This window comes from Tamandua tetradactyla, chromosome 7 (assembly GCF_023851605.1).
Source record: "Tamandua tetradactyla isolate mTamTet1 chromosome 7, mTamTet1.pri, whole genome shotgun sequence".
Classification (NCBI taxonomy): Eukaryota; Metazoa; Chordata; class Mammalia; order Pilosa; family Myrmecophagidae; genus Tamandua; species Tamandua tetradactyla.
This window is the reverse complement of record NC_135333.1, coordinates 109735904-109761093: the sequence shown is the minus strand read 5'-3', so window position 1 is coordinate 109761093 and position 25190 is coordinate 109735904. Positions and strand designations below refer to the sequence as shown.

Below are 25190 nucleotides of genomic sequence, written 5' to 3'. Positions count from 1 at the left end.
AGGCACTGGGCTTGATAAGGCAAAGGGGCCTAAAGACAAACTCTGGAGGGCTCTCAATTTTGCCCAGTGTTGGTCTTGCTTCAATTCCTGATCCCTAGGCTTCTGGACAATCAATGTTCCGCTTGATCTGTGTATACCTGAGGGTTCTGTCTAATAGAAATGCAAGGGCTCTGAAGGGTAGAGCTGGTAGCATTATGCAGCTGATCTCAATTGTAGGTTGAGCTCCAGCTTTCTAATCGCAAGTCTCGGGTCCTGTTTTCCAGTCTGGACTTTAACCAGGTGACACACACATTAGTGCGTCAGCGTCAATAGGTGTCAACCTGGAACTGGACTTGTGCCTGATTCATCCAGGAAACTGAACCCAAGCAGCAGAACAAACACTCTTAAGCAGCTACTGCCAGGTTTGGGCCTGGCCAAACAGACAGTGACTTTGTTTGCTTTGTTCTCTTCCTGTCTTCCAAGTCTCACTTGTCAGACTCTCTTTGGCCATCTCTGGATCAGGAACTGTGTGGTTTTTTTCCAGATGACGCTAGAAGGCTTTTTGTGGGGATGAAGGTGATTTCTGAAAAGAGACTTGGGCTTTGAAGGGGGTAGGGCAGGAACGGATATTGGGAGGGGAAGCCAGAAATGGGAACTGGTTTGAATGGGGATTAGATGGAACAAAAGGATCAGAGATCTTTAAGTTTACCCCACCACCCCCAGGAGTGCCCCCTTATCTATTGTTTAGGCAGATCCTAAACAATCCTAATAACTCCAGCTTGACCTCATTCTCTGCTTCATTGCTAGTTTATTGTTTTTGACACTCATTTGTGGACACTCAAGGTCGTTTAATTTTGCTTCACATCCCCTCCCGCCTCCCTAATACAAGCGCAAAACAGCATGGGAATCCCCTTTCAGGGGAGGCAACGGTTCAGCTTTAAGAGAAAGGGAAGGAGGAAAAAGGGCACTGACTCAGATTCTCCTACTATTGGCGGTTGGAGGGGATCCCATCTTAGGGATTGGCTTTGGCAGAGTCCTCCTCCTCTTGTGATTGGCTCAGAAGGAAAGATATAAAGTGGCTGTGTCTGCCTCCTTCTCAGTTGGAGGGAGGCAGGGAATCTGGCTAACTTTATATGCTGAGACGCACCTGGAGAAAGCCTCTCCTTTCTGGATCCGAGTCCAAGTCCCGTGGAGGCTACAACCATGAAGGAGAGACGGGCCCCACAGCCAGTCGTGGCCAGATGTAAGCTTGTTCTGGTGGGAGATGTGCAGTGTGGGAAGACAGCAATGTTACAGGTGTTAGCGAAGGACTGCTATCCGGAGGTGAGCAGCCTGCCAGCCTGATGGCCAGCTTTTCTCCTTGCCTCCCTACCTGGGGATAGATTCCCACCTGTCCAGGGGAGCTGCCTCTCTCCAACCCACCTCATCCTCCCCCATCCTCGGCTATTTTCTGGCTACAAGACTACTGCACTGCCTTAGCTTCCCTTGAGACCTGTCCCACTTCTGCCGCCCCGCTGGCTCCTCCTCACCTCTTCACCCACTGGCCCCAATCAAATCCCTTCCTACTTCCCTTCATCCTTGGAGTCTGCTCTCTGGAGAGGGAACTGGAGGCATTTGGGAATCTGGGGTTTCTCCTTGACGTAATACCTGCCCTTTCCCTCATCTCATCCTCAAAGGTTCTATGAGCATGTCCCCAAACTGGCTTATGATGCTCCTTTCTGCTTGAAAGGAGCCCGAGGGGCTTGAAAGGAAAAGATAAAGAACTAGAATTAGCCTGTGGCTCTAAAATTGGGACAGAAACAAATCTGAGGATGAGAGGAATCTGTGTGTGTGTCTTTCGGACAATCTAGGTAGAATATGGGGGCTTGTCCCTGACTGTATGTGGGGGTTGTCATTCACACTTCTTACTTTGATGGAGCAAAGTACCTGTGCTTCTCATGCCCTTCCTTCCGGCCCCCCCCCCCCCCCCCGTATCTCTGGCCCCCTATCTCCTGCCACTCCAGGGTCTCACTAAGGTGAATAACTTATTGTGCATCCAGAACTAACCTGAGGGTTACAGGAGCAGGGGTGCCTGGGGTGTGAATGGTTCCCCTCTTCCCACAGACATACGTGCCCACCGTGTTTGAGAATTACACAGCCTGCTTGGAGACAGAGGAACAGAGAGTGGAGCTCAGTCTGTGGGATACCTCAGGTAAGACTGACTGCTGGCCCCAAATGCTCTCTTCTTTCCCACCTCCACTGAACTGCTGCAGCTGCTGTCTTTTAGAAATGTTTTCCTTCTTTCGAGGGAGAAGTGGTATGGTGTTTGCCAGGAAATTGAAGGAAGGGTATCTGAAGATTCCTTGGTTGTTGGGGTGGGGAGGGGGAGAGGAGATGGTTAAGTCAAGTGGATAATCGAGAGGTGCAGTGGATGAACCCCAGAAGCCACTCACTTCTCTGGGTCTGGCTCCAACCTTCAGGGTGCTGCAACAATGAGGGGAATGGACTTGTGATACTACTTGGGGGTTGTCGGGGGCTTTTCAATTTTCACCCCACTCCCATCCCCCAACAACAACCCCCTCCCCTTTACAAAGTTTACTGCCCCGAGCAAAGCCACTAAGAAGCAGGTGGCAGTGCTGCTGAAGGCAGTTGTGTTTGGGTCAGGGAGACAGCCTGCTTTGGAGGAAATATTGCTCAGACTCAGTTCTCTCTCCTACATTCCACCTCGGGCTTCTGCTGTCTGCCTGCCGCAGCTCGGCCCCTCTCGTCATACCTCTGCGGCTCAGAGATGAAGTGATGCATCACTGGTGTTTTGGAGAGTCGTGGAGAGGGCTTAACATAGGGCATAGTCATGTTGGGGATGCTGGTGGGGGGTGGGGTCTTGCCAGTTTGTCCTATACTGGGGTGGGAGAGAAGAAATTCTGTCTTTCTAGAATGTAGAGAGTGATGTTTTTCCAACCTCTGAGCCCCAAACCCTCAATGCTAGGATTTCTTTTGCTTTGATTATGACCCCTCCTACTTTTTAATGGACTGGGCTCAAGTCATAATTACGGGCTCAAAATGAGGAATAGGAGAAAGAAAATAAAATCCACTCCTTCCCTAAAATACATATGCAGGCTGAGTTTAAAGGGGAACTACAAATCACTGGGGGGTTTCTTGTTACATGTAATAAATATGCTGTCCTACTCCTCCAAAGAGCGGTTGTTACCATAATCCAATTTTGAGGTCTGAAAAGATTGGAGGTAGGGGGTGGGTAGGGAGAAAATAAGGAGACTTCCCCTTGCTTCCTTACTCCCTCCTCAAACCAAACCAAATCACCCCCAAATTCCTCACCCCGGGATGCTTTCCTCTGTCGCAGATCCAGGGGTTGGGGAGCAGGGTTCTGGTTGTCCTGGACTCTGCTTTTCTGGCTGGATCAGGCTGGAATGCAGCTTGGCTGTTTGATGTATGGTTTTCTCTTGCTTTATATTGCCTATCTCCCAATCTTCCCAGAATCTTACCGCAGCTCCTCTCTTTTTACTATCACCACCCCAAAGCCCCAGCTGCTTCCTTACTCCTACTTTCAGAATGCAGCCCTTGAATCTCAATACAGATAATGAAACAACAGCAAGAGTGGTCTCTATTCCCTATGCCTCACCCGCTTTGTACCCTCGATAGAATAAAGGCTATTAGTCATTCTCAGGTAGACTCCCTCTTTCAAATTAGGTGCCCAGGAGGAAAGAGGAAGTGGCAGGGAATGTGGGATGGGGCTTCCCAACACTGGGGTCAGGGTCAAAGCAAATACCTGTTCCATTTTCACTTGCTGGTCCTAGGGGAAGGGGATTGCTTGGAGCTAAAATGGAGGCCCTCCTCCCCCTCCCCCTTCCCCAGTGCTGCAGTGCTCCTTCTGCTCAGTGCTGCGGGGATAAGACCCCACCTCAGAAAGAGATGGCCGTGGACTGCTGAAGGCAGCTATCCCAACTCCCTTTTACTCTGTTTTTTTTTTTTTTTTACAACCAACAACCCTCTCCTTCCCCCAGCTTGGGTTCCCCCCAGTTTCCATGGTGATTGCGGTACAGGGAGAGGGGCTGCTTGCTATTCTGAGCATGGATTGTCTGGGTTCCAAATCCTCCTTCCCAAGGCTGGAGGGGGGCAGCCTCAGCCCCTAAGATTCTCCTATATCAGACCACCTGGGACAGCATTGCCCACTCCCCTACCAACCAAGGACCCCTTCTCTAGCCTCTAAATCCCAGCTATTGGTGCTCCCGTCTTTGAGACACTCTCCGCCCCCCACCAAAAATTTTAGGGGATAGGGGCCACAGCTTTCCTTTTGCCCTTTTCAGTATAAGCTGACTTGAGTGAGTAGGGGAATGAGGCACTGAATCCTTGATGCTCCCCCTCCCCTGCCAACAACCTCCTGTAGTTCTGACCCCATGGCAAAGAAGCAGGGCAGCAGATAGTTATATAATAGGCAGATTTGTTTCCTCTTTAGGGAGACCCTGGAGCAGAAGGGAGCAGAGGTTGAGCAACAGGCAGACTCAAAAAAAGACCTTAAAACAAGCCGTGGTCTCACTACAGGGGTCAGGAGTATCTTCCTCTGTGATTCAGAAAATGTAGGGGAACTTAAATTAAGTCCACTGTAGGAACTCACAGGGTCAAATTACAGAATCCCTTCCGCCCCACCCCCACCCCCCTTTTTGGCCTACCTTCCCTTTTTCAAGACTGAGAAGCCCATATTCTTGAATGCCTTCAGGGTGGTGGTCAGTCCCAAACCTCCAGACTGTAGCGCATGCCTCTGGGAAACAGGTGAGGCCAATTAGCCTAAAGACTCAAGAATCTATTTCCAGGGCATTTGGGGCATAGGCTGGTGGGGGTGGGAGAAATGCCACGGCTCACTGTAAACTCTTCCCCTCGCCACCCTGCAGGATCTCCCTACTATGACAATGTCCGTCCACTCTGCTACAGCGACTCAGATGCAGTATTACTATGCTTTGATATCAGCCGTCCTGAGACAGTGGACAGCGCACTCAAGAAGGTAAGGCTGAATACACTCTACAATCTCTAATTAGAACAAGAAGAAACCATGGGGACCCAGTCATCTAATTCCCTCTTGTGTAACATGAAGAAACTGAGGCCAGGGGAGGAAGGGATTTGTCCAGGGCCATAACTATTAGCTATAGTTCTGGAACTAGAATCCAGGTCTCAGCCTTCCATGCCAGTGCCCTTTCCACTGTCCTATACTGCTTTGCAGCCCAACAAGGGAAAACAGTGTTGAAGACTCAGGAAGGGATAGAATGAGAGTTTGAGAACCTTTTTGGTGTTAAGGTTTGAGGGTCAGGGATGGGGACTTCTGGGAGGCAGCTTTTATGGAACTTGATCCCAGACTCACTGAGACTGGGCAGGCAGGCAAGCCTGGGCTGAACTGTGGGAAGGAAAAGTTGGGGTCTATGTGCCAAGAACTGCTTATACTCAGGGCAGTTGAGTTGACACCTTGTAGAACTAGCTTAGTTTTCCAGAAGACTGAGATTATCTCCTTCCCTTGGGAACAGATTGGTTCATTTCCCCCTGACATTCTGGACTTATGAATTACTTTGGGGTGAGGTGGCATATCCATGTTCCCCATGCTTGCAGGGTGTGGGGTAGGGGGAGAAATGTCCATGTGCCTGGGCTATAGACTTCAGAGACAGGCTCCTGGGTCAGCACTCCTGTGGCCCCAAAAGACTCATGGGCAAAAAGATGATGTAATTAATGCAGTGGTGGTGCTGTGACTCAGAGGAAGAACTGGCTGGTGATAAGCTAGATGATGTGATGTTGCTAACTGGGCTTCTCCGGGTGTCTGTCTGACTACTGACCCTCCTTCCTTCTTTCTTCTCCTTCCTTCCCACCTTCTTGGGTCCTTCAGTGGAAGACAGAAATCCTAGATTATTGTCCCAGCACCCGGGTGTTGCTTATTGGTTGCAAGACAGATCTACGAACAGATTTAAGTACTCTGATGGAGCTTTCCCACCAGAAGCAGGCACCCATCTCCTATGAACAGGTAGGGGTATGTAGGGGTGTGTTTTGGGGGTGGGGTGGGGAAGGCTACAGGCAGAGGGCTTGATTGTGGCCCTGCTCAAACTGTCATACTATGGCAAAAGAGAATTAGCCTCATGGGGGATCATCTATAATCAGCAAACTAGTTACCTGGATAGAGGTGTTGGGTTGGACATACACCAGAGGTTGGCAGGTGAGCCATTTCTGTGTGCCAGTGTTTCTCAAGTAGTTAGTTTTCTGTGGACCACCTGCATTAGAATCAGTAGGGGGAACGTGTTAGAATTTCAAATTCCTGGCTCCATCCCCACAGACTCACCCTGGGAGAAAGATATGGGAATCTGCATTTTTAACATGATCCCTGGAAAATTTCTTATGCACATGAAACTATAAGGATCATTTACTTGAAACCGGTTACATTAGAATCACCCAGGGAGCTCTTAAAAATGCTCATGTCTAATCTCTACCCACAGAAATTAGTTTCCTTGGTTTGACATCAATACATATATATATATTATATAATATATTATATATATTTCTTTTTTTTTGTATGCTGTGTGGTGCGATCACAATCAATATGTTTTTAAAAGTGTTCCAGGTGATTCTAATGTGCAGTCAAGCTTCACCTTCAGAAAAACAATCAGCATGGCTTGTGGTGGGAAACTTGCAGTTGGGTCCCATCGTGAGTAGCCCTGGGGAGTGTGCTAACCACAGAGGGCAGTGTTGCGGAGCTATTTTGAACCACCTCACTAATGACTTCACCCCTCTTACAGGGCTGTGCAATAGCCAAGCAGCTGGGTGCAGAAATCTACCTGGAAGGCTCAGCTTTCACCTCAGAAAAGAGTGTCCACAGCATCTTTCGGATGGCGTCCATGGTATGTCTGAACAAGACCAGCCCAATGCCCCCAAAGAGTCCTGTCCGAAGCCTCTCCAAGCGGCTGCTACACCTCCCCAGTCGCTCTGAACTCATCTCTTCTACCTTCAAGAAGGAAAAGGCCAAAAGCTGTTCGATTATGTGAAGTGAAAGTTGGACAGGGGAGACAGTCTCCCACTTCCTCCCTTGGGAGCAGAGGCACGGGGAGAGGGAGGATGAGACAATTTAGGACACTGGACATGGGTTTTTCTGATGGCCACAGTGAGGGCATGGAAGGACCCGGAATGGGATGAGGAAGGAGCCAGGCCTGGTATGAGGACCTGACACTGAGAGAACCATCACACCCCAAGCCAGGCACTAGGTGGTGGAGGGGTCAGCTGTCCTAGTGTTCCCTGCCTCAGAGGAGGGACAGGTGTGGAAGTATGGGTGGCTTGCTGGCCTCATGAGCTTGGGGGCCTCACCTTTAGCATAATAATGCCTCTTCCACACAGCGTTTTCATGCAGTCCAGGGGATGGGAGGGGTCCCTCAGCCCTTCCCTTCCCCTCTGAGGAGGCAGTAGAGGAATGAAAAGTGGAGAAGCTAAGCATCAGTTCACTTGGGAATGTAGCCTGGGTGCTTCATAACTGAAATTAGAAGGGCAAGAGCTGGTCAGAGCCAATGAGAAGGAAAACTCATCTTTGTCATAGCCCATGCCTCTTGGAGGGGTGACATCACATATTTACATGCTTCTCAACTCTATCTCCAGGGCCCAAGGGAGAAGCCCCAGACCCCTTCTCTTGTGGAGTGTGGGGGTGGTGGTGCTGGAGGGGACAGGGCTGGGTGGGAGTACCAGACTTTTTCTGCCCTTAGGGCAATACAGCTGGCATTTGTTTTATAGACTCTTGTCTTTGGAATCGGGGGGAGGGGGGAGTGTTTCAATCTGTTATATATTGTGTTTAAAGAAGAAAACCTATTTATTAATGAAAAATATAACACATATAAAGAACTTGACTCTGTTTTTGTGGGTTTCTTTCTCTGTTTCCTTTGGTCATATATTACGAGGAAAAATCTGTCCTGGAACACTTTCAATAAGGTGGCAGAGTGACCTATTATCTGGCTGCCTCCACTATTCCCTGACATCTACAACAAGGAACTCCTTTTCTTCACCATTCCCTGGCCCCATTCCCAACCTCACCTACTAAACCAAGGAAAAGCTTAGCTCCATAGCTCAGGGTTTCTTAACTTCAGAACTATTGATATTTTGGATGGATAACGCTTTGTGGTAAGGGCTTGTCCTGTACTTCATAATGTTGAACAGTACCCTTGGCCTCTACCCACTTGATGTCAGTAGTACCCTCCTGCCCCTGGTTGGATAATCAAAATATCCTGAGGTATTTCAAAAAGTCTCCTGGTTGAGAAGCATTGCCTTCAATAGTTTAGAGGGGAGAGAAAAGGTTCAGTAAAATTATCAGAAGAATATCTAAACTGCTGCAATTCCAATCCCTGCACAACGTAGACAGACTGAAGCCAAGGTTCCTGGGGTTCTGGTCTCTGAGTTCAAGGAGAGATGATATCTTCTGCCTTCTCAACCTTCTGTTTCCATTGTCTGTTGATAGCAGCACAGGGGCCTTAACTTTCCTACCCAGTGACCTACCTATTGCTCTTATTTTCCAAATTTCATAGTGTAGTGCCAGAAATAAAACGTTATTACATACTGAGTACTTACTATGTGCTCAGTACTTAGCTGGGGGCTTTATCTACGTTATTGTGCTTAACCTCATAAATGATGAGAGTTAACACTGTTAAATGTTTACTATGAAAGAGGTGCTTATGATTTTTTATATGTCATTTATTCCTTGTGGTAACCCTATGAAGTTACACAGAAAAGGAAACTGAGTTTCTGAGAGATTAGTTAACATGCCCAAAGTTACACAGAAAGTAGAACCTGGATACAAATCCAGGCACTCTGACTCCAGAACCTAGACTCTTATCTTAACTGCTTTCCTATCCTATTCTGAGAGGCAAGTGTTATTATTTTCCCTATTCTATAAATAAAGAAATAGAAAAAGCAGAAATACTATAAAACTTGCACAAGTTCACATTGTTGGTAGTAACAGAGTCAGGATTCAAATTGGGTTTCAGCATTAACTATAATCCCGTGGGTCCCTTATTGTCAGCCATGTTGTAACTAAAGAGGAGACTTTACCTGTGGTCCTTTCTAGGGCAACAGTCCCTCTGTTTCCATCTCCAAAGAACCAGCAGACAAATGTGGCCTCTTTCTCTAAGTCAAGTCTGCAAATAAAACTCACTATACCCTCCCCCACTACGTGGGACCTGACTCCCATAGATGTGCCTGGCCCTGTCATCACAGGACTGTGAAAGCCTTCTTCACCAAAAGGGGGAAAAGAAAAAAAGAAACAAAGTTATAGTGGCTAAGAGATTTCAAACAGAGTTGAAACGTCATTCTGGAGGTTATTCTTTTTTTTCCCTCTTGCGTGGGCAGGCACCAGGAATTGAACCCTGGTCCTCAGCATGGCAGATAAGAACTCTGCCACTGAGCCACCATTGCCCTGGAAGTTCTTCTTATATATTTATTACATAGGTATTCCTTTTTAGTTTCTAGTATATTAGAATAGCTAGAAGGAAATACCTGAAACTGTTTGAACTGTACTCCAGTAGCCTTGGTTCTGGATGATGACTGTATAACTATATGGCTTTGATGGTGTGACTGTGTGACTGTAAAAACCTTGTGACTAATACTCCCTTTATCCAATGTAGGACAGATGAGTACAAAAAAGATGAATAAAAAATAAATGAATAGGGAGATAAGGGGTATGGGATATTTGGGGTGTTCTTTTCTTATTTTTTATTTGGAATAATGAAAATGTCCTAAAATTGATTGTGGTGATGAATGCACAACTATATGATGATAACTGTGAGCCATGGATTGTATACTTTAGATAATTATATGATATGTGAAAATATCTCAATAAAATTGCATTAAAAAAAAGAACCAGCAGAGTAAGACAAACAGCAAATATCCTTTAAGCTGATATGTCTTATATGTGTTGTGAGTGAGGTATGCACAAGTACTAGGGGAACTCTGCCACTACGAACCTGGAGAAGCTTTGTCACCTTTCTGGGTTTCAATTCCCTTAATTTTAAGGATGGTGAAGAATGGTAGCCTGGAAATAGGGAAAGCATAGATTCTGAAGTTGGATGATTCTGGAGTTGAATTCTGGCTCCATCTTCCTTTTTTTTTTTAAATTGTGAAATATAACATGTATACAAAAAAGTAATACATTTCCAAGTACATTTTAAGAAGTAGTTATACAACAGATTTTAAAATTTGGCTTGGGTTACAGTTCCACGTTTTTTCTGTTTTTTTATTTTAGCTGCTCCAAGACACAGGAGACCAAAAGAAATATCAATATAATGATTCAGCAGTCATACTCATTTGTTAAATCCTATCTTCTCTGTTATATTCCTCCTCTTTTTTTTCTTTTTTGTGAAAAATAACATATATGCAAAAAAGCAAATTTCAAAGTACATCGCAACAATTAATTGTAGAACAGATTTCAGAGTTTGGTATGGGTTACAATTCCACAATTTTAGGTTTCTACCTTCTACCTTCTAAGGTACTGGAGACTAAAAGAAACATCAGTATAATGATTCAGCCCTCATACTTATGTGTTAAACTCTACCTTCTCTATATAACTCCACTCTCCCCTTTGATCTTTCTTCCACTCTTTTTAAAAAATTTTTATTAATAAAACCGATCAACAAACAATATGAACATTCTTTTTTATCACATAATTGTATATTCCTCATCATGATCATTTCGTAGAACATTTGCATCAATTCAGAAAAATAAAGAGACAACAGAGAAAAATTCATACATGCCATTCCCCTTACCCCTCCCTTTCATTGATCACTAGCATTTCGATCTAAATTTATTTAAACATTTGTTCCCCCTATTATTTATTTATTTATAAACTTTTTTTATTAATTAAAAAAATTAACAAAACATTAAGATATCATTCCATTCTACATATACAATCAGTAATTCTTAATATCATCACATAGTTGCATATTCACCATTTCTTAGAACATTTGCATCGATTTAGAAAAAGAAATAAAAAGACAACAGAAAAAGAAATAAAACGATAACAGAGAAAAAAAAGATTATACATACCATACCCCTTACCCCTCGCTTTCATTTCCCACTAGCATTTCAAACTAAATTTATTTTAACATTTGTTCCCCCTATTATTTATTTTTATTCCATATGTTCTACTGTTCTGTTGATATAGTAGTTAAAAGGAGCATCAGACATAAGGTTTTCACATTCACAGAATCTCATTGTGAAAGTTATATCATTGTTCAATCATCATCAAGAAGCATGGCTACTGGAACACAGCTCTACATTTTCAGGCAGTTCCCTCCAGCCTCTCCGCTACATCTAGAACAACAAGGTGATACCTACTTAATGCATAAGAATAACCTCCAGGATAACCTCTCGACTCTGTTTGGAATCTCTCAGCCATTGACACTTTGTCTCATTTCACTCTTTCCCCTTTTGGTCGAGAAGGTTCTCTCAATCCCTTGATGTTAATTCTCAGCTCATTCTAGGGTTTTTCTCAGTCCCTTGATGCTGAGTCTCAGCTCATTCCAGGATTTCTGTCCCACCTTGCCAGGAAGGTTCACACCCCTGGGAGTCATGTCCCACGCAGAGAGGGGGAGGGTGGTGAGACTGCTCTTCATGTTGGCTGGAGAGAGAGGCCACATCTGAGCAACAAAAGAGGCTCTCTTGGGGGTGACTCTTAGGCCTAAATTTTGAGTAGACTTGACCTATCCTTTGTGGGGTCAAGTTTCATATGAACAAACCTCAAGACTGGGGGCTCAGCCTACAGCTTTGGTTGTCCACACTGCTTGTGAGAACATCAAGAATTCAACTTGGGGAAGTTGAATTTCTCCCCACTCTCACCATTCCCTGAAGGGGGCTTGCAAATACTTTTCCACTCACTGATCAAATCACTCTGGGATTCATCGGGGCATCACTCTGGACAAACCAACAAAATCTCATGTCCTACCTGAGATTCTAAGTACTTATGACATTCAATCAAACTATCTACATGAGTTGTATTAGGAAATGCTCTTGTCAAAATATAAATTTTGTAACAAATAAACATTTTTTGCTTTAGTCTCACACATAAGGTGACATTCTAAAGTATTAATTATCATCTATCTTCAGCACCCTGCAATAATGACATTCCTTTGTTCTTATTATTTATTTTCATGCAGTATGTTTTACTCATCTGTCAATAAGGTAGATAAAAGGAGCATCAGACACAAGGTTGTCACAATCACACAGTCACATTGTGAAAGCTATATTATTATACAATCATCTTCAAGAAACATAGCTACTGGAACACAGGTCTACATTTTCAGGCAGTTCCCTCCAGACTCTCTGTTATGCCTTAACTGAAAAGGTGATACCTATTTAATGCATAAGAATAACCTCCACGATAACCTTTTGACTCTGTTTGGAATCTCTGAGCTATTGACACTTTATTTTGTCTCACTTCTCTCTTCCCCCTTTTGGTTGAGAAGTTTTTTTCAATCCATTGGTTCTGAGTCCCAGCTCATTCTAGGATTTCTGTACCATGTTGCCAGGGAGGTCCACACCCCTGGGAGTTATATAGAGAAGGGGCGGGCACTCTTTAGGGGTATACAGGCTATGCCCATTCTAACTTTACCATGTTGGAAGGGGCTATAGTGGCTCCAACCTTGCTAAGTGTTTAAGGCAAAATTAACCTTGCTGGACCACAGCCTCCTCATTGGCAAAATGGAGATAATAGCCATCTCATATGGTTATGAGAACTAAGTAAGGTGGGTTGAGTGTCCATGTAGAAGCCAAGAGTTTAAAGCAAGACCTACAGAATTTGTTGCAAGCTGCTGGCCTCAGGATGGCGGCGGTAAACTGTGGAGATTGTTATGTAGAGCAGTCTGGGAGGAAGAGAATGTTTACCCAAAACAGTTATGTTAAGTATGAAGAACACTGTGAGATAAGAATCTTGCTCCCTCAGGAAATGCCTGCGTATCTATTGACATCCTGTGGTATATAACTGGGATCTGGTTGAGAATAAAGTTGTCTGATGTCTGATGTAGATTTAAGCTTCAGACCCCCTGAACCCATTCGCATCTGTCTTTCTTTTCTTCCTTTATCTCTCTCCTTCTCATCATTCCTTAATATCCTTCGAGCTGTTTCAACATAAAGCAACATGTTCAGTGTAGGATTCGACACTTACAAGATTCTCAGCGCATGCTAGTTGCAGCTCTAAAGATTCCAGCTTTCTCTTAAGGTCTGATTTTCAGTTGTGGTTCCAATCTGTGAGTGGAGGGCCCTCTTGTGTTCACTGGTTGTAGTACACTTAGTAGATCTCAGACTTCCTTTCTCTCTGTTCTCCCTTTGGGTAGAAGTCAGGAGCAGGTCAAAGGCAGCAGAGTTCTGAGTAACTCCCAAGGTTACTTTGAGCCACTGTGTGCGAGGCTCAGGGCTTCAGAAGTATTTGCATTTATCTCGAAGCTCTGTTTGAGAAGAATGGGAAGCATATTTGGAGAGAGTAGCGGGACCCACAGCCCCGTGCGGTTGCGATAACAAAGGTGATGATGAGAAAATGGGAAGGAAGGAGGCACAAGATACTTCATGCATGGTATTTAAACTGTCCTATAAGTGGCATGGATTTTGTTTTTTAGTTTGGTTTTAGGGAATATTATGAAACCATAAGACCAAAGAGAAAAAGAATTTGGGAGTAAAAGAGCTCAGGGAGAGGGAGAACAAAGCCTAAATCCCAAGATAGCTCAACAATTGGCTAGATCCCAAAGGGCAAGAAAATGAAGCCAGGTCCTGTCTGGAATGCTGAAGGACAGCAGGTATCACAAGCAGGACAAATACACTCTCCCAGATGACCGCTGGAAACATGTGGGCTTATTTCGAGTTGTCACTATAACAGGGGGTTGTTAACGGCATTTACCTCCTTCAGGGTCACAGTTGCTAAATGTCCTCCAAAGCGTGGGATAGTACCGCACAAGGAAGAACTGATCCATCCTCGTTGTGAAATACTAGGTTACTCTTTCCCGTATCTTAACCCTTAGCTTAAGGGGCTAATAATCTTCTTCTACCTCAGAATTTTTGTAAAAATGCTTTTTCAGAAACAGTATTTTGTTGTTATTGCTGCAGTTAACTTTTATAATTAAGAAAATCATTAAATCTCTCCGCTGTTAAGGGACAAGCCATGAGAGTCATTAGCTGTAGTTCCTAGGAAGACCAGCATATTCCAGAAAGACTGCGCGACAGGAAAACTCCACGCGGGAAGTCGACCCAACGAAACTTCCTCCTCCTGCAGACGCAAAACACTTTGGCGAACCACATTATCCAGCAGACCCCGCGGCCGGGGTCGGCGCTCGCGCCGTACATTCTGGGATTGGTAGTTTCCAGGCCCTATTGTTGACTTGCAGCATTCAGGACCCGGAACTCGCCTTCCCAGCTTGCCGCGCGGCCGGGGGCTCAACTCTGTGACCAGGAAACGGGAAAGATGGCGACTGCTCGGCGACGTTAAGGCCGCGTTGGGCGGCTCACACTCAGGGTGGTGAGTCCCGGGCGAGAGAGGTGGTTCTCAGTACCTTGCAAGAGCGGGCGAGAGTGGGGTCACGGCGGTGGCCGTTGCTTCCGGCGTGAGGTGGGGAAGTACGCCTCAGGGAAGGAGCACGAGCGTGGGAAGCTCTGGTGGGCAAAAGCTGAGGGGCGCGGGCCCTTAGCTGAAAGTGTTGGCTCCTAGGGTCCAGGCCAAGACCCTAGACGCGGGTCGACGTTGTTAGGGGCCCAGACATTTGCCCACGGCATAGCCCCTTGATATTCCCTGTTCAGTTCGACTTGGTTTCTTCGTTCTTCGAGTACTTCTTGCTGCAGCCAAACTGGCACTCTGGCTTTTCTTCCAGAACCAGTGCATGCTTTCCCGCCTCTGCTCCTCCTGTATTATTTCTTTTGCCAGGAATGACTTCCTTTCTTCGCCCTCAATTACACATCATGAAATTCTACCTATATTTAAGGGCTCAAGAACTATTTCCTCTACGGAACCTTCCAACTCCCCTTTCACAAACGGAATTAAAACCCCTTTGAATTCCGGTAATACTTATCTGAGTCTTCACCCTGGCATCTATTTGCTTGTGTCTAATCCCCATTGTTGAGCTATAAACTTCCTGTGGGTAGGATCTTCCTGATTTCCTTTTGTAACTCACAGAGTGCCTAGAATGGTGCCTAGCATATAGTAGACAATTGAAAAATACTTACTTGAACGAAAAAATCTGCCCCTACCTTACAAGAACTGAGGAACTCAAAGATCTGGAGGTTTGTTTGACAGGGAATCAATAGCCAGGGCAGCTTAGTTATCTGGCCCTTTTGATAAGTAAAGCCTGTAATAAAAATGGTCTGTATTTACTGTCTATATTTTTTTCTCCTCGTTCTCTCCTTAGCTCTCTTCACACAGGCTTTTACTCCTTCTGTGGAATTGAAATAGCTTTTGTCAGGGTCACTAGCAATCTCCGTTTTTCCGAATGAATTGCTAACTTCTCTCTTTCCTGTTTTTTCTCCATCTCATTAGTATTTGACACTGTTGATTACTCCCTCCTTGACACACTTTTTTGGCTTCTGTAGTGCTATACTTTCCTTTTTACTCTTTTCTCATTACTGCTTTTTTTCCAGTTTTTTTCTCTTTCTCCTCTGCTTGACCTCTTAAAATGTCAGAGTACCCCAGAGCTCAGTTAACTATTCTGTCTACTTAAATAATATTTTGTGCCATGACTTTAAAAGCCATCTTAATGTATTGATTGACTCATATTTTTGTCTCCAGTCTTGAACTCTCCCGTGGGTTCCAGATTTGCATATGTGTCTGCCTTCCTGGAATCTCCTCTTTGTTCTCTTATTAACATCTCACACTCAACCCAAGTGAAACTTTTGATTTCCTCTTTCATCTGTTCCTCTCTCAGTCTTCTCTCGTTCAGTTTTGCCACCACTAACCATTAAGTTGATCAAACCATAAATTTAGGAGTTATATTTGTGTCTGCTCTTCCCCTCTTTCTCCTTATCAGTAAGTCCTGTCAACTGAGCTCTCAGAGCATCCCCTGAAGCTGTCTACTTCTTTCCATCTCCGTTGCCATCTTCCTAGAATAAGCCACCATTCTTTCTTTCTTTTTTTATTGAGATATCTTCACACATGTACAGTTCATGCAAAGTATACAATCAGTGGCTCAAAATGTCATCACATAGATCTGTGTTCATCACTATGATCATTTTTAGAACGTTTACATCACTCTAGAAAAAAAGAAAAAGAAAAAACTCATACATCCCAAACTGCCTTACCCTTCTTCTCATTGACCACTAGTATTTCAATCTACCCATTTTTTTTTTACCCCTTATCCCCCCATTATTTATTTTTTATTCTTATTTTTCCATCAGTTTTATGCATACACTACTGTAATAGTTTTCTCAGAGGTTATTTTTTTAGTCTTGCCCCCCCCCACATATTTTCTTGCAAATTACTGAAGTAATTCTCTTAAAATGTTAAATTATACCATATCATATCATAAACATTCACATAGTCGGATTAAAATCCAAATTCCTTGCTGTGGCTTGTAACACATTTCCATGATCTGAGTCCTACCTACCTCACTGACCTCATCTTGAATCAGTTTTTCCCCTGGGTTACTGCCATTCAGTCACGCAGGTCTGTTTTTAATTAGCAAGCATACTAAGGTAATTCCTGCCCTAGTGCCTCGGTACTTGTGATTCTTTCTACCTAATAGATTATTTTCCCTGATCTTTGCATAGCTATCTCTCCTTTTGTTCAAGTCTCAGCCTAAATGTAATCTAAAAAATTCTTTCCTAAGCTTTCTATCTCTTGTTCGTTCCCTTTCTCATCATATCACTGTTTTATTTTCTTCATTAGTACTTTGTTGGTGTTCTTACTCTTGCCTAATTATTTATTGTAAGCCACACTAGAAAGTAGAGTCTTTGATTTGTTTACTGCTGAATCTCCAGCACGTAGAATAGTTTCTGGCACCAATAGGTGCTCAATGAATATTCATTGAAAGAATGAATGAAGTTTAGGATCCTTTATAGAGCAGGTAGCCTTTCCTCTAGAGTGTTTCTTTAGGGCTATAAGTAGGAGACATAAAATTTCCAGGTGATATACATGGTCTCTCGATTATAGAACATTCAGTCATTTCTAAGGAAATTGTCAGATTCAAGTGGCTTGTTTCCACCTTTTCTAAGTGCTATGCATTCTTTTTTCTTTTCTCACCTTTTTAAATTTCCTTTTTGAAGATACATGGCAGGGGATGGCATGAAAAAGGGGACTGCAAGCTAAAGTTTAGGGAACTGATATTCTAGCTGAACCAGCTGGGTATAAAGTAAGTTCTGAGAAATGTATCCTAAGCCTTAAGGATGATGATGATGGATAGAGGAAGATTCAGATTTGCTGTCATTTTAACTCCTGGCTGAAGTAGTCCAAGGGACAGTCAACAGTGTTCTTGTCCCCCAGGCAGGAAGGGAACAGAATAAATTCCTTGCTTAAACCTTTTATGAGACTGGGTAATGTTGAAGTTTGTCAAACTTATGAAAAGTACAAATAGGGCATGTCAGGACTTCTGGGACTACTCGTGTTTGGTACATTTCTTTTTTTTTTAACATGGGCAGGCACCGGGAATTGAACCCGGGTCCTCTGGCATGGCAGGCAAGCATTCTTGCCTGCTGAGCCACCGTGGCCCGCCCTGGTACATTTCTTTTGATGGTCATTTTTCTTTTACCCATAATAAAAATGGTTTTGTTTATCTATTTAAATTTAGGTTTTCCTTGACGCTCATTCTTTGGGGTGCTGATTATAATTCCAAATCTCAAAATTAAACTTTTTCTTGCCTCTTCTTTATGTACTCAAAAGGCCTTATCTCTCTTAGGCGTGTATGTATCCTGGTGGGCTGGCAGACCTAGTAGATTTAAGAACGCAATACAAGATGTTTCTAGAGATACATGGTACATTGTTCATTCCCTAACACTTCTTTTAATACTGTTTTGGGGTGTAATTACAGAAATGTGGCATACTCAATGTACTGATTTAGACATGAATATATTCATAAAGAAATCACAGAAGGACAGTGCAATGTAGTGAATAAGAGTACAAACTGAGTTCACTCAGTGAAACCAGAGTTCCTGGAACTCTGCCACTTACTACCTGAGTATCCTTAGGCAAGTTACTTTATATACCTGAGCTTCAGTTTCCTCATCTGTAAAGTGGGCATACTAATATATCTACTTCATAGGATTTTTTTGAGATTAAGTGAATTATAGATAAGCACTTTAGGCTAGTACCTAGTACATTATAAGTACTTCTCTTATCCATGACAGATGGCAGGAGAGCTGGCTGACAAGAAGGACCGTGATGCATCACCTTCCAAGGAGGAAAGGAAGCGATCACGGACTCCTGACAGAGAGCGGGAAAGAGACCGGGACAGGAAATCTTCCCCATCTAAAGATAGGAAGAGGCATCGTTCAAGGGATAGACGTCGAGGAGGCAGCCGCTCTCGCTCCCGTTCCCGTTCCAAATCTACAGAAAGGTAAAGTAACTTTGTAAGTCTCTTTCATAGGAAGGGATAGTACATTTCAAACTTCTTCATTCTCAGTTCCCTGGATGTCCTAACTAATATTAGGACATTAGTCTTCTACATAGTTCTCTATCCCTATCCCAGTTGAATCTGCAAGTATTTTCACTTTTTCCTCAGTAGCTCTTAAAAGGTTGAGAGGGAACGTGTAAGATGAAGACCCAGATGATCAAGGAAGGTGGGTCTTCTGATCAAATAGTCTCTGGTCTATCGTTTACATTAAGATCTATTAGATCTTCTTAGAATTTGCTCATAATTATCCCAAGAAACACATTTTGCAGTTTAATAAACATTATTTTGGGGAGAAAAACTATGGGAACTTTCTGAGAGCTGCAGTGAAGTAGGATACTCTGAAAATATTGAGTGATTTCTTAAATTTTCTGTTTTCCAGAGAAAGACGGCACAAAGAACGAGAACGAGAGAAGGAGCGAGATCGGAACAAGAAGGACCGAGATCGGGACAAGGACGGGCACAGACGGGACAAGGACCGTAAACTTTCCAGGTACCTGAGGGAATGAGAATGGGCTTTAGGTGAACACATTTCTCTTTTCCTATCCACATCTGAGCTGGCTTAGCTTCATAGAGTAGTAAATTTCTCTTAATGGATTCTATTGATAGTTATTGCAGAGCTGTCTTTTAAAAGTACTTGTCTTCTTTCGAAAGGATAACCAGTTAGTGAAGTCACAACTCTTTGAGGATCAACTTGTTCTTAGAGTTTAGAAATTAGTTTGAAAAGGTTACCAACCTATAAAACATTTCTTTTTCTCTATTAGATCAGTCATACAAATATATACAAGATATATTTGTTGGGATACCTTCATGCCCCGGTGTCTTGATGTCTTTCCTCTGCAAACTTTTAATGCAAAGTTCTTATCAGACCTTGAATGTGTAGGTAAACAATCATGGCAAGGACATAGTGCTCAAAACAGAAATATGGTAGGGTTGTTTTAGTTCTATTGTAGATTAAGCTAATAGCAGGCCTGGGGAAATGATTTCTGAGATGGTTAAGAAGGAAAAATGAAAATGAGGCATATATAGTAGTAACTGGTACAGGTCTGTGTAAGGTAGCCATGAAGGCTAAATTCACTCATTGTGTGTTGTAAAATTAAGGAGGATTTTTTTCAATGTATAACTGTTTTTTGGAGGTTTTATTTATTTATTTATTTAAACATTTTTATTCATATACCATACAATCCATCCTAAGTGTATAGTCACTGGCTTCTGGAACAATTACATAGTTATGCATTCACCACCGCAATCACCGAAATTCCCATTCCAAAAATAATCCCATACCCCTTCCTCATATCCCCTTATCATTGACATTTAGCTTTGGTATAGTGCCTTTGTTGATTAATGAAAGACTGTAACATTGTTAATGTTAACAATAGATCTTAGTTTGCATTAATTGTATTTTTTCCCATATACAACCCCATTATTAACACCTTATAATAGTGACAGGCATTTGTTTTAGTACATGTAAAAATTTTCTTATATTTGTAAATATTTGTGTAATTAACCACTGTCATCATCTACTTTGGGTTTCATTAAGTTATACAGTACTGGTTTTTATCCTCTAGCTGTCCTTTTTGTGACATCCACGACCCTAGCCTTCCTCTTTCAGCCATACTGATGTTCAGCTTTGTTTATTATACTTAAAATAGTGTGCTACAGGCAACACAGTATTGTGCCGTCCATTTCTGAGCCTTTATTATCACCCTTATTAAACATTCTGTACCCCTTAAGCAATCTCTACCCTCTTTCTATCTCCTGGTAACCTGTTCTTGAATTTAACTCTCAGAATTTACTCATAGTTCGTGTTAGTGAGACCATACAGAACTTCCTTTTGTTTTTGGCTTATTTCATTTAACATGTCCTCCACTTTCAGTCATGTTGTTACATGCATCATGACTTCATTCCATCTTATACTACATAATATTCCATTGTATGTATACACCAGTTTGTTTATCCACTTGTCAGTTGATGGATATTTGGTCTGTTTCCATCTGTTGGCAATCTTGAATAATGCCGCTGTAAATATCGGTGTGCAGATGTCTATTCATGTCCCTGCTTTCAGTTCTTCTGAGTATATACCTAGTAACGGTATTGGTGGATCATATGGCAATTCTATACTTAGCTTCCTAAGGAACTGCCAAACTATCTTCCAGAGTAGCTACACCGTTTTACATTCCCACCAACAGTGAATAAGTGTACCTATTTCTCCACATCCTCTCTGGCACATGTAGTTTTCTGTTTTTTGATAATGTCCATTCTAGTAGGTGTGAAATGGTATCTCATTGTGGTTTTGAACTAGCATGTCCCTAATAGCTAGTGAAGTTGAGCATTTTTTAATATGCTTTTTAGACATTTGTATTTCCTCTTTGGAAAAGTGTCTATCCATGTCTTTTGCCCATTTTTAAGTTGGGTTGTTTGTCTTTTTGTTGAATTGTGAGATTTCTTTATATTAAACCCTTATCGGATATCTGGTTTCTGAGTATTTTAGGAGGATTTATTTATTTATTTATTTATTTATATTTTTTTGGGTGCATGGTCTGGGACCCAAACCCGGATCTCCTGCATGTAAGGCAAGCATTGTAACACTGAACCACCTGTGCACCCTGGAGGATTTATTTTTGACGCCAGTAGTGAAGACTTTTTTCCTCAGAAGGTAGTCTCTGAAAAGGAGATGCTGGTATAATGGGGTCAAGACTGGGCAGTCATTAGGTTGCAGAGCAGGCAGAGTGACCATGACTGCTATGGGAGCTCCAGGACATGATAGATGAATATAGACTGGTCTTGTTGTGTTACGGCTAAACTTTCCATCTTCTTTTTGGGGCTCATCCTGAACCTCATACAGGGGCCAGGGCTAAGATAGCAATATGGACTTTTTCACTGCCTTTTCTTTAAAGTTTATCTCCTGGCCGAGGAAAAGATTTTAAATCTCGAAAGGACCGAGACTCTAAGAAGGATGAAGAGGATGAACATGGCGATAAGAAGCCTAAGGTAAAGGAAAGGAAGTATTTTCTCATTTTCCTCTTCAACTCAAGCCCTACTTTGTTGATTTTCAACGAGAGAACCCTTATGGCCTGAAATCCTGTTTCATCTTCAGGCCCAGCCATTATCCCTGGAGGAACTTCTGGCCAAGAAAAAGGCTGAGGAAGAAGCTGAGGCCAAGGTAAGAGCTTGGGATACAAGGCTTCTTTCCACAGGTATAATGCCTGAGTAGATTTTTTAGGGTTTCTTGCTGCTTCTCCCATCACTTGTACCCTGTTCTCACATACTTTGTTTATGGTTCCATTCTTGTTTTATAGCCCAAGTTCCTCTCCAAAGCAGAACGAGAGGCTGAAGCTCTAAAGCGGCGACAGCAGGAAGTAGAAGAGCGGCAAAAGATGCTTGAAGAGGAGAGGAAGAAGAGGAAACAGTTCCAAGACATGGGCAGGAAGATGCTGGGTTCGTTTTTCTACCCTGTGTATCTCCTAGAAGGAACAGGAAAAGAAAGCATGGGGTTATAGAGTCACTTGGGAGAGACAGAAAACTGTTTGTTCTGAATTTGGAGAAGAAGAGTGGGGAGGTTTATGAGAAAAAAGCTTTAAGTTAGAGCTCCATTTCCCTCATATCATAAATCTACTTTTTAAAAAATTCTTATTTGGCATATGTTGTCTGGACCCTCTCCATTCCCGCTCTTTTCTTCCACTGACCTCTTCTGCAGCTTTGCTTTCTTTGGTCTACAGAAGACCCTCAGGAACGGGAACGTCGGGAACGCAGGGAAAGGATGGAACGGGAGACCAATGGAAATGAGGATGAGGAAGGACGGCAGAAGATCCGGGAAGAAAAGGATAAGAGCAAGGAACTGCATGCTATTAAGGTACAGGCTTTGGTTCTGTCCTCATTTCCCACACACAAAAATAAGGTTAACTTTTTGGCCATTCTGATTTCTGCATGCTCCAAAATGTGGCATTTGGGCTTTGAGCTTGATGGGTTTTGTGTTGTCTTCCTGGGCAGGAGCGTTATCTGGGTGGCATCAAGAAGCGGCGCCGAACAAGGCATCTCAATGACCGCAAGTTTGTCTTTGAATGGGATGCTTCTGAGGACACGTCCATTGACTACAACCCCTTGTAAGTGGATTTGGGACTAAGTGCTAGGTCTTTTGCCCTAGGCAGTTCCTAGAGAGAACTGGTGACTACAGAGGTGGGAGAAGCAGGATGAGCTGGGACAGGCAAATTGACAAACTAACAGTCAGTCAGCCAGCCCTCTGAATAAGAAAACAACCTGGCCAGGAAGGAAAATGGTTATATAAGTGTGCCCTTCCCTCCTAGTTCTCTTTTTCTTCTTTTGTCTCAATCCCAGGTATAAGGAACGGCACCAGGTACAGTTGTTGGGGCGAGGCTTCATTGCAGGCATTGACCTAAAACAGCAGAAAAGAGAGCAGTCACGTTTCTATGGAGACCTAATGGAGAAGAGGCGAACACTGGAAGAAAAGGAGCAGGAGGAGTGAGTGATCAGGGCTAGGAGTGGTTGGTCAGAGCCCAGAGTCTCTACAGAAAGGAACTAATTCCTCTCATGCCTCACATCCTGCTCCAGGGCAAGACTCCGCAAACTGCGTAAGAAGGAAGCCAAACAGCGCTGGGATGACAGGCATTGGTCCCAGAAGAAGTTAGATGAGATGACAGACAGGGACTGGCGGATCTTCCGTGAAGACTACAGCATTACTACCAAAGGTGGCAAGATCCCCAATCCCATCCGCTCTTGGAAAGACTCTTCTCTACCTCCGCACATCTTGGAGGTCATTGATAAATGTGGCTACAAGGTAAGGAGGGGCAGCGTAGCCTAGGAGACCTGACCTGCTCTTACCTTCTGGGAGATACAGACTTTATTTCGGAATAGAGAACTTGTTCCTTCACTCTTTGGTGCCTTCTCTGCCGGTGGACACCAACATGACCTTGTCTGTCTTACTTTCTAGAGGAAGTCTTGGCTTTTAGTGCTTGTGTTTCTTCTCAGGTTTCCATTCCTGTGCACTGTACTTGGTGGCCTCCCATTCTGATAGCATATTGTACACTGTCACCAATAGCCCAAGTAGTATAATTCTGTCTGATCCATTACATTCTGTCTGGGTCACTGCAGGAACCAACACCTATCCAACGCCAGGCAATTCCTATTGGGCTACAAAATCGTGACATCATTGGTGTAGCTGAGACTGGCAGTGGCAAGACAGCAGCCTTCCTCATCCCCTTGCTGGTCTGGATCACTACACTCCCCAAGATTGACAGGTAGGGTCAGCTGCTCCAAGTGCAGTGGGTTTGGCTGGGTAGAGAAGGTGAAACTGGCAAATGAGTGTTTGGTTTTCTTTTTTTTTTTTTTTTCATTCTACATATACAATCAGTAATCCTTAATATCATCACATAGTTGCATATTCATCATTTCTTAGAACATTTGCATTGGTTTAGAAAAAGAAATAAAAAGACAACAGAAAAAGAAATAAAACGATAACAGAGAAAAAAAAAGATTATACATACCATACCCCTTACCCCTCGCTGGTTTTCTTTATAATCTGGAACAGGTATTGGGAAGTGATTGGATTATGATGGCAAGGAATTTTGATGCTGACAAGGATACTCCCTGGAGAACTTTGCTATCCTGGAGTCTTTGATTTTTTTATTTTTTTATTTTTTTTATTTTTAAATTTAAAAAAAAATCACAACAAATACAAAATTCTTAACTTGTGATCGTTCCGTCCTACATATATAATCACTAAATCATAATATCATTACGTAGTTGCATATTCATCATCATGATCATTTCTTAGAACATTTGCATCAATTCAGAAAAAGAAATAAAAAGACAACAGAAAAAAATTCATACATACCATAACCCTTAGAGTCTTTGATTTTTAAATGGGATCATTGCATCCTTTACCACACCTCCTCTTGAACATGCCTGATGAAGCTGTGGGATTCCTCATTTACCACAGGATTGAAGAGTCAGACCAGGGCCCTTATGCCATCATTCTGGCCCCTACCCGTGAGTTGGCTCAGCAGATTGAGGAAGAGACCATCAAGTTTGGGAAGCCTCTGGGCATTCGCACTGTGGCTGTTATTGGTGGCATCTCCAGAGAAGACCAGGGCTTCAGACTGCGCATGGGTTGTGAGGTTTGTTCATCTAGCCAGCAGCTAGCCCACTGTTTCGGAAGGCTGTCTATTCTGGGGCTTCATTTCTAGGTTCTGCCATAGATGGTCAGTAAAACTAAGAAAGGTCCTGGTTTATGTATACATCCTACTATTTATTGAGAACTTATGTATCAGAGATTATACTAGGCACGTTGTATGTATAAGCTCATTAGTTTTCACAACAGCCAGATGAGAGTAGGTAATGGTATCTCCCTGTGGCTGAGGCTCAGGTTAATAACTTGCCCAAAGTCACATCTAGCTTTTGTGTGACAGTGATTCAGATCTAAGACCTGTGCTCTTAATCATTCTGCCAGCCCATCTCATTGACTTTGTGTGTGTATTTTTCTTGTAATGGGGGAGGAGAATGGGAAGGTAGCTTTTCACAAGAAGTTTGTTGTTGAAATGAGTCTTCTGTAGAGTTTTTAGTGTAATCCCTCTATATTACCCTCTCCACAAGATTCCTTAATTTTTCTTCCATCTAGGAAAGTTCCTT

General features: G+C 43.2%; 2 protein-coding genes and 1 long non-coding RNA gene across 4 annotated transcripts in view; 2 read left to right on the top strand and 1 right to left on the bottom strand.

Annotated features, from left to right (window-relative positions):
* The first annotated feature begins 1059 nt into the window (after positions 1 to 1059).
* Positions 1060 to 7827, top strand: RND1 (Rho family GTPase 1). The gene is made up of 5 exons (XM_077170761.1): positions 1060 to 1302; positions 2083 to 2170; positions 4863 to 4972; positions 5840 to 5974; positions 6741 to 7827. Exons 1-5 carry the CDS (start codon positions 1183 to 1185, stop codon positions 6984 to 6986), a joined length of 699 nt encoding a protein of 232 aa, XP_077026876.1. The 5' UTR covers positions 1060 to 1182; the 3' UTR covers positions 6987 to 7827.
* On the bottom strand, positions 1967 to 6210 carry LOC143691766 (uncharacterized). 2 transcript variants are annotated; one of them, XR_013179690.1, is made up of 4 exons: positions 6121 to 6210; positions 4644 to 4732; positions 3292 to 3394; positions 1967 to 2857 (listed from the first exon to the last, which is right to left on the bottom strand). It is a non-coding gene; the product is annotated as an uncharacterized LOC143691766 (long non-coding RNA). The 2 variants fall into 2 exon arrangements; XR_013179689.1 differs by lacking the exon at positions 6121 to 6210 and having other exon boundaries at positions 4644 to 5092.
* Positions 7828 to 14371: 6544 nt separating the features above from the next.
* The window catches only part of DDX23 (DEAD-box helicase 23), a 14356-nt gene continuing 3537 nt past the window's right edge, over positions 14372 to 25190 (top strand). Inside the window, exons 1-12 of the mRNA XM_077170755.1 lie at positions 14372 to 14473; positions 18283 to 18491; positions 18928 to 19038; positions 21443 to 21536; positions 21643 to 21708; positions 21845 to 21983; positions 22265 to 22398; positions 22536 to 22648; positions 22881 to 23024; positions 23115 to 23340; positions 23655 to 23800; positions 24502 to 24679. Of these exons, the coding sequence (XP_077026870.1) occupies positions 18283 to 18491; positions 18928 to 19038; positions 21443 to 21536; positions 21643 to 21708; positions 21845 to 21983; positions 22265 to 22398; positions 22536 to 22648; positions 22881 to 23024; positions 23115 to 23340; positions 23655 to 23800; positions 24502 to 24679 (1560 nt within the window). The 5' untranslated portion in view covers positions 14372 to 14473. The remainder of the gene's footprint in view (positions 14474 to 18282; positions 18492 to 18927; positions 19039 to 21442; positions 21537 to 21642; positions 21709 to 21844; positions 21984 to 22264; positions 22399 to 22535; positions 22649 to 22880; positions 23025 to 23114; positions 23341 to 23654; positions 23801 to 24501; positions 24680 to 25190) is intronic.

Coding starts and splice junctions, on each gene's coding strand:
- RND1 (XM_077170761.1), top strand. CDS start 1,183: ATGAAGGAGAGACGGGCCCCACAGCCAGTCGTGGCCAGATGTAAGCTT. Junction 4,973..5,839: donor TGGACAGCGCACTCAAGAAG/GTAAGGCTGAAT, acceptor TGGGTCCTTCAG/TGGAAGACAGAAATCCTAGA. Junction 5,975..6,740: donor CACCCATCTCCTATGAACAG/GTAGGGGTATGT, acceptor CCCCTCTTACAG/GGCTGTGCAATAGCCAAGCA.